The 9,129-nt window shown below is 36.1% G+C and overlaps 1 protein-coding gene across 1 annotated transcript; it reads left to right on the forward strand.

Moving 5' to 3' along the window:
- Positions 1 to 8,626, forward strand: LOC139730224 (3-oxoacyl-[acyl-carrier-protein] reductase FabG-like). The gene is made up of 9 exons (XM_071641121.1): positions 1 to 37; positions 1,483 to 1,622; positions 2,405 to 2,497; positions 3,097 to 3,238; positions 4,483 to 4,523; positions 5,196 to 5,265; positions 6,280 to 6,316; positions 7,608 to 7,671; positions 8,314 to 8,626. The coding sequence occupies exons 1-9, from the start codon at positions 1 to 3 to the stop codon at positions 8,497 to 8,499; spliced, it is 810 nt and encodes a 269-aa protein (XP_071497222.1). The 3' UTR covers positions 8,500 to 8,626.
- Positions 8,627 to 9,129: the final 503 nt, after the last annotated feature.

The following is a 9,129-nucleotide window of genomic DNA, read 5'->3' on the forward strand; positions in this document are numbered from 1 at the left end:
ATGGGCACGTTTGACGGACGGGTTGTATTGATTACAGGTAAAATTCGTAATACATATGTTGTAGTATTTGCTGTTATGTTGCTGTTTACTCTAAAAATGTAAAATTATATCTTTACTACTTCACGTGACATATAATTATTAGACCGCTTAAATTGTAGGATTGCAATCAAGACAATCGGAATGTATGCTTCATAGGCGAATTGTATGTAAAGCTGAGTTCAGTGTCACGCACATCTAGTATTATGGAAGTTGTTTGACCACTACAGATGTTAGGCTAGTTACCGTGTGCAAAAATTGTCTGTTATTATATCAAAATTACAAATTTATGTCGGCTATAAGTTAAGCATAGAACTTCTTGCAGGGCAATGTCTGCTATCCTTTAAAAAAAAGACTAATTCCCCTTTGTATAGGCCCTATACCGTGAAAACTTCCTACGCTGTTCTGTGCATGTGTGTGTGTGTGTGTGTGTTTGTTTGTTTTGCTTTGTTTTGTTTTTGTTTGTTTGTTTTTTTTTTGTTTTTTTTGTGTTGTTTATTTAGGCTCGGTAGTTACAGTCACAGGAATTTGACAAGACCTAGCCAAGTGGAAGTTTAGTGTTGCTGCTGTTGTTAATTTTTTTTTTTGTCAAATGGATGCTAGGTTGTAATACAAGATAACAGATATATATGTATGTATGTATGTATATATATATATATATATATATATATATATATATATATATATACATATATATATATATATATATATATATATATATATATATCATATTTTTCAAAATAAATGAGTGGTGTTTAAATTCACTCTCACACATCCCGGTTAACGGGAAGTCTGACCAATTGCTTTCGATACTAGACCAACAGTCTAGACTAAAAAATACCATAGGGCACCACAAACTATTCCACAAGTATTTTGATTTTGGATGGGCCTGTGCTGAGTGAAGGCAAGGCTGATGAGATTGCGAACGTATCACGTCACCTAAATTTCCTTCCTTCTAATCTCTGTTTCTACTAATCTTTCATTTCCTTTTGTCCTTAAGTTTTTTTTTTTCCTATTTTCCACTCCTTCCTCATTTCCTACGCACTCTTTGTAGCTGCAAGCTTTTCACCCAATTCTCCCTTCTTTCAAATCGAGGTACCAACATATCACAAGCATAGTCTTTTGTTTGGGTACCTCCATTGTTTGTTTGTTTGTTTGTTTTTTGCAGAGGTATGCGTGTATATGTCTTTTTTTCGTAGACATAAGCATACTTTCATTTTGGTTCCTGCGTTTTATTCAAATGCATTTCTAATTTCACGCTTTAGGCCTACTTTGAAAAAGTAAAAATTTATTTAAAAACGAGCATGAAGTTTAAACTTAATTGAAATACAGGAAATCAACCCTTTCTGTACAACCTGTGACTGTGATGGCAGTTTCGAGGTCATGTTTCTGTGAGGGCTATGAACACTGCTTAGCTTGTAGTTGATGTCAGTGGATATTTTGCAGGTGCCAGTTCGGGAATCGGGGCTGTGACGGCCGTCCAGTTTGCGGAGGATGGAGCGAGCCTGGCCCTAGGGGGGCGAAATGAGGAGCGACTGGAGGAGGTTGCCAAAGAGTGCCTCAGCAAAGGCTTGTCGGAGGACAAGGTCGAAATAATTTGCTTTCAAATGCCTTTCACATCAGAATGACAGTAGTAATGATAATATTAACAATAACAATAATGGTAATTAGTATTATAAGTATTATTATTAGTATTAGTATCATCAGTAGTAGTAGTGGTAGTAGTAGCAGTAGTAGTAGTAGTAGTAGCAGTAGTAGCAGCAGTAGTAGGCTATTTCAGAGAATCCTGAGAAAAGTACTGGAAGTTTAAGGTTCCAGGATGGAACTTGACTTGATAAATTATGATCTTTCAGAGATATCTTGTGATGATAGAGACAACGATCATGATAGAATAATGATATTGATCTTATTCAACCAGGGCAGTCCCTTCACTGTTGCCACTGCTCTATCGACTATAAGAGGGCCCGCCATTATTATTTCCGTAGCGTTGCAAGTTGCCCATATATGGGCCTGAGTGGAGAAAGACATGTAGTGGGTAAAAAGGCTATGTTCGTTATTCCGAAGGCTCTATACTCCAAAAAAGAAATAAGGTTCGTTATTCCGAAGATTCATTTATCCGGAAATGAAATAAGGAATAAGGTTCGTTGTTCCAAATTCTCGTTAATCCGAGGATGAAAAAAATCCGAAAACGAAAAGAAGGTGCGTATCTTCGAATTACGAACCACGAAAAAAAAAAAGAATTGTGAACGCTCCATGAAAATGTTATCTTCTTGCAAGCTTTACATTGACATATAAGCTTGTTTCATACTTTGGCAGTCGGGCAGTAAAACAAGGAGTGATCATGCTGCGTGAACTATTTTCTGCCTAGGTTCTGACGATCAAGGCCGACTTGGCCAAAGAGGAAGATGTCCAGCGTACCATGGACATGATCATAAAACACTTTGGGAGACTGGACGTACTAGTGAGTATTCTGCTCAACGGCCACTCTAGCATACAGGCCCTCGAGAAAGGGAGAAAGTCATAACCAATAATTATCTAAACTACAGTTTCATGAATATTTATAGTGATACTATATTCATATTGAGACTGAACAATTTTCTATAAAAAAAAGACGCGTGCATATTTTTTTTTCAAGTATGCTTTCCATTTCACTCATAGTTATGATAAATCTTCTACTTCACACACAAACACACACTCACAAATAAATAGTGATAGATAAATAGAAAAAAATATAAACTTATATCCCCCACATGAGTATTACGTATATAATCAGTGCAAACCAATTAGATTCCCTAAAGGCTGTTGAGACTGGTCAAGAGGGTGCTTGTCTTGATACCCTTTGAGCAACAATTCACTTTGTTACTCGAAGTTTGAAAAAAAAGGAAACTGTGCTTTGATATCCCGCACGAATGTCATCTTAATGCAAAGGGTTTGAAGGAATAGGGAGATCTCCGTTCTTGCAGATATTTGGTACGTCGGTGTAATACAGCACACTGATCCCAACAGCAGATATTTTCAAAAGTCTCTTATCCAGGTCTGATTTAATACTTTCATGTATAGGTGAACAATGCAGGAGTTGTAGACGCAACGAGCATTCTTGGTGAAGATTTGATGAAGACTTACGACCGGATCATGAGCATCAACATCAGAAGCGTCCTTCAACTCAGCAAATTGGCCATACCCCATCTTATTGCCACAAAGGGTGAGCAGTATCAAACACATCATTTGCGTGATCGTGTGTTCCTGTGTTCATGTGAATACCAAGAGGAAATTCTCTTTATTTGTCTCTGCTTTGTCGTGTATTCCAAGAGCGAATTCTTCTTGATCTGAGGTTACTTAAAGGAGACCTTCGGATGATTGTCAGATTTTTATATTTGCACAATTATAAATTAGTTATACTGAGGACAGATTTTCAAATTTTGTGATGATTGGGATGAAGAATAAGAATATTTTCAAAATTTAGAACAAATTGCAATGAACAATGATGATGACATGGCGGAGTCACCATAAGTATGCATGGGTTGGGGCTCAAGGAAGCAGAACAAAAGAAGAAGGCTTGCATAGATTATACACAGGTGAACTCGCAAGCAAGCGGTATTGTAATGGAATTACACTGCTACATTTCTGAAATAATTCGTGTGAACCTCCTATGTCATCATCCTTGTTCAGTGTAATTTATTTAAGGTTTTTCAAAGTATTGTTTCTCTGCTCAAGAGCCACAATGAATTCCACAAATCTCTACATGGAGTTGTCGATTTATGTACTACATGTACATGATGTGAGATTATGAAAATCGCCTGGAATGTCCCTTTATTAAGTCAATTGATTTCTGCATGCATGCTCTTGCTATAAATCAAGAGCAGTCCTACTCAAAGTTAAGGTTAGAAACAAATCCAGCTCGCAAGTTCTCCCTAAGTACTTATACCTGTGATGGGCACTAGCCACTTATTGGATGACGACAAATCCCTCTACCCCTTCCATTTACATTTTTCATGGATCCTGACTGAATATCGTCGGCGTAAAGTCATGAAAATAAAACCACAAATTAATGACCTTTCCTTTTGAAAACCTTAAAAGACAAAAAGGTAGGTTTTTTCTTCCTCGGGAAAGAAGTTTGACAATTTCATACTTGGATTTAAAACATAGTGCACTATGCCTCCTATAATGCAAAAGACAATATGCATATAATGTGTGTGTGTGTGTGTGCGCGCGCGCGCTAGTGTAGGAATATCTATACCTGTATATTTATACTTTACACACACAAACCATGACAGCTTTTTTTGCTTGGTTAGCATTTAACAGAAAATATTGCCTCTTATATCATACAGGTATGGTGCACAATAAGATCTCAAATATTCTCTCCGGCTTCATGTTGTCATTCAATATTATGATGTTGTTTTGAAATGGCTGAAGCCCGTTTTGTTTTGTTTTGTTTTTACGCTTCAGGTGCCATTGTAAATATCTCCAGCATCGTCGGCAAACGAGTAGTAAGCCATGGTGTCAACTCCATTTTTTCTGTATCACAGGAATCACTCAATATATAATTTAGCAGACATTCCAACCGGCTATAAATGTGATGTAAACTTTACAAATTTTACATATCAATAATTTATACAAAAGACCATATTTCATCTTAGCTTTCATTTTTCTTTTGTTTCTGCAACTTTTTTCCATAAACAATTTGACAAATAAGATATAGATGCAAAATATCAAACATAATATAGTTTAATCTATTTTTTTCATTTGTTTGTCTGTATTGAAGTTCTGAATTTGAACATGGCTTTGACATACAATAATTTACACTTTTTAAAAAACAGTATCAAAATATTCTAGTGCATTTATTTGGAATATAGAATTAAATCTGGTCATAGCTTATATGAATGCAGTTATTGTCAAGAAACTTCATTATGTACGATCAATGACAACCAAATATTAGTGTAAACCCATCCAGCTATAATATTTGTAACTATCACAATATTATGTCTGGTGTGATGTAAATGTCATATTATTCATTTTTTACTTTAAGTGTTAGAAGCCTTTCTCAGAACTTTCATCAATCCCAATTCGATCTCCCGTGTACTGCCCTGTTTTCACATGATCCCACACATCAATTACTAATTGATATTGCTTTCATTTTTTTGTTTGTCTAATCACACCAGTGCCCAGGATTCATGGCGTACAACATGAGCAAATGTGCCTTGGACCATTTTACCAGGGTGACTGCTCTTGGTGAGTTTCAGTAAATGCCCGCTGTTTTTTTTTTAAAGGAATCATAATATAGCCCATTTTAAAGTCTAAAGGTTCAATGGAGAAAAAAAAAACACCCCACAAAAGGCAGAGTATTACAGTACTGTTTAAAAGAAGATGTTTCCTATGCACAGATATAAAGGAAGAAAATATCATTCTGTAAAAAGTTTAAACCCCTTGTAACTTATATGTAACATTTTCAGACTATTTAGGTATCCATATCACACACAAAATATTTTTATCATCAGAAATATGTAAGTAACACAATTACTTTTATTTGGGTAATGTAACTGAATACAGATATTGATGAATGCTTTCATTATGATAAAGGAATGCATTTTCGTCAACATAATCATATATACACTGTAAAAACATCGGTGTTAGATTTAACACCATGGGTGTTAAATCTAACACCGATCAAACTTCAATAGAGGATCACACCCACAGGTGTAGAAAATGCACTGTGATGGTGTTGAAAAATGTTCACCTGACACTTCGTGGTGTTAATTTGACACTGTACCTGGTGTTATTTTGACACTGTATTGGTGTTAATTCAAAAATGACACCACATGGTGTTGATTTGATATTTGTGGTGTTAATATCAATGGTTTAACACCCGTCCGGCTTCAATAAGAGACCACACCAGCTGGTGTTACTGTGGTGTAAATTCATTTTCACATGTTTTCAAAAATCTAGTATTTTAATGTAAAATTCTTGATCGTCTTGTTTAAATTAAAAATCAACAAAAAGTGCAGTTACTAAGAAACTCTTCAAAAAACAGTTTTATATTTGGAAACGACACCCGGAGGTGTTAATTTAACACCATAAATGAGCACCGAAAATTTAACACCGGACTTTTTGCAGTGCATGTATGTAAACATATACGCATGATTGTATAAGCATATATATATATATATATATATATATATATATATATAATATATATGACTGTGATCCCCAAGGACACAATGCTTGTGTTATTTTTTTTCTCCCTAGAATTGGCTCCCAAAGGCGTTCGAATCAATGCTGTGAAGTGAGTACCCTAGTGCTTTGCGCACATCATTCGTCCTAACTGAATCAACAACACACATACAATCCTGTTGAATATAAACACTTTATACTGACGCAAATGTCAAGATTATATGAAAACAAAAATGGTTATTACAAAAGTCCTTGATCAGTACCACGCAATCACCATAGTCATGATGAAATGATATCATGAATGATACCCTGATAAAAATGTCCTTCTTAATCCTAAAACGGCCGGGGGGTTGAATCACCCCCCCCCCCCCCCCCCCCGACATTTTCCACGACCATTACGCCGCTCGATCGTGCCGCTCGGTGACTTTTTACTTTTAAGTCTCACACATCTTATGACAGCACTGTCGCGAAAATCGGCCATACCGTTACGACGCTGCACAACCTTTTACACATGCTTGTCAGACCGAAAATGGCTCAAAAACGTGATCTTGTACAAAGTCTATGCAAATAGAGTTTTCTCACCTTATTCTAAAAGATATGATTTTTTTTTCACTTTTAACGGCTGAAATAGATTAATTTTTGCACAATTATGCGTAAAATAGGTTCTGTAATTAATTTTGTGAAAAAACCCCGAAAAAACAACAAAAGGTCAAAAACAAAGAAATAAATAAGAAATTCATAAAACAATAAATTACATGTTCTATTGAGGGTTGATTCAACCCTGCCCCGGCTACACAACAGCTCGAAAATCCCGGCCTGTCTTACGTGTGTTAGTTAGTTTGTTTGTTTGTGTTTATTTGTGTTTTGTTTGACATGTTTCTGACTTCTGATGTTATGCTATTTCCGGGAATAGTTAGGTACATATCCCAAGATTAAGATTGATTTGGCGTACTTTCGTGAATCCGCACATACATGCACACATACAGCCGTGTACACGATTTTGAAGAACAGAACATACCGTAATCGAAATTATGTTAAACTGTATTGTAATCTGTCAAAAATGATGATCAGAATTAAGTTTTAATGTCGATTGGTCACATCTATTACAGTAATACAGGTGTGAAAAGGGAAATGAAAAGCGAAATGTTATTCAATTGCTATTATTGCAAGTCTAATGACAGTATTAATACAGTCAACTATGTGTAGTAAATCAACTTGTTTGTTATTGGAAATAAATCTACAAGCTGGTAAAATTCAGCGTATCCGATAGTCAAACGCACACTTTTCATGTTATAGTGTGACAGGTTACTGTCAGTCTACTTGGAACCATGGGGAGCTGCCCGAAATTCTGCCTCTCGTTGCTATGTGTTCATCCCCTTTGTGATAAATGATTTTGTTCACAGTCCAGGCGTAATCATCACACCTATGCTGGACGTATTTCCAGTGTCCACTGAAGAAGTCCGAGAGGTCAGTCAAAAAAAAAAAAAAGCTTGATGCAGGGACATTTAAGAGTTATGAAGGGAAAACTTATTGAAAATAATATAAGCTTACTACAAAGTAATTCCAATAAAAACTATCTGAGCATAAAAACAGATCAATTAGGAAACCGTGCATGATTATCTGCATTTTTAAGACTTCATAATGAAATCAAATAAAAGATAGCCAATAAGCACTCGTTCTAAAAGCATGGATAGTATTAGCTCCAAGTTCAAGAACATGCCAAGGTAACGTGGATTTTTTTTTTCTTAAAATCAGATTTTGGGGGAATTCTCTTTATTATCTTTTTCATATCGTTGGTCTGATATTATTATTGTACAAATCTCACTTTCGAAGGGAGCAAATGGTATTCACTAAAACCTGAAGGAATTATAAAAGTGAAAAGAATCATCAGACTTTACTCAGACTTTTACCCAGTGTATAATATCATTTACATATATGCGTTGAACCTAAATGTTGGTCTTTTGGGACAATCGAACTTTAAAAGCACGGACTCTGCATGGAATTTAGGTAAATTATGATTAAAATCAAATAGGAGATAGTGCCCTGACATTGAAAGTTGACCTATGTTGACCTTGCTAGTGTCGCTTAACTTTGACCCAATGTTGATAGATTGCTGCAAAGGACCATCCACTCGGTCGGGCAGGGGAGTGTGATGACGTCGCGCCTGTCATCAAGTTCCTTGCCTCCAAAGCAGCATCTTTCATCACCGGGGAGACCATCTCCATCGACGGAGGCAGGCACGCCCTCTGTCCATGCACGCTAGTCAGTCCAAGCATTGTGGAAGATCGCGGATAGCTAGGCAGAAGCACCGACTAATTTAAATCAAAGAGTTAATACTAGTAGAAGGTAGCGTTTCTATACTCTTCGGTGTAAGTATAACATGTGCACAAAATTTGACTTGTTCTCGTCCTTAGAACAGCAAAACTACCTCATTTTGCCCATAGAAAGTAATATACACTGTATATAACTACCTCATTTTGGCCCATAAACAGTAATTTTCTGTGACGTTTATGTGAGTATAGCTCTGCCGCCACTTCGTTACAGTGCACTCCAGTTATAACAAACACGATAACAAAATTCTTGTTAAACGAAGGAAAAACTCAGGACCCAAAATTATCATCTATACATCTTTATAATTACACTTTACTGTTCGGCTGTAGCGAATTTCCGATATAACGAAGAAACCGCCAGTGCCGATGACTTTGTTATTAGTGCACGGTTTTGATGAATAATATTCATCCTTGTAACTATCACTGTAAGATAATGTTTTACATGTTTTACTTTTGTCATGAGTACGCCTACTACCTAGTATTTTGCTCCGACTGTACTACCTCTGCAGTAGCTGCTGGTTTTATAAATACTGCTGTCATGACTGGTGTCTAATACCCACTACTATCATAAACTACACATGTGACCCCACAGCTG

Source organism: Diadema antillarum, unplaced genomic scaffold (assembly GCF_040938485.1).
Source record: "Diadema antillarum isolate AM-2024a unplaced genomic scaffold, OU_Dant_1.0 seq00000298_RagTag, whole genome shotgun sequence".
NCBI lineage: Eukaryota > Metazoa > Echinodermata > Echinoidea > Diadematoida > Diadematidae > Diadema > Diadema antillarum.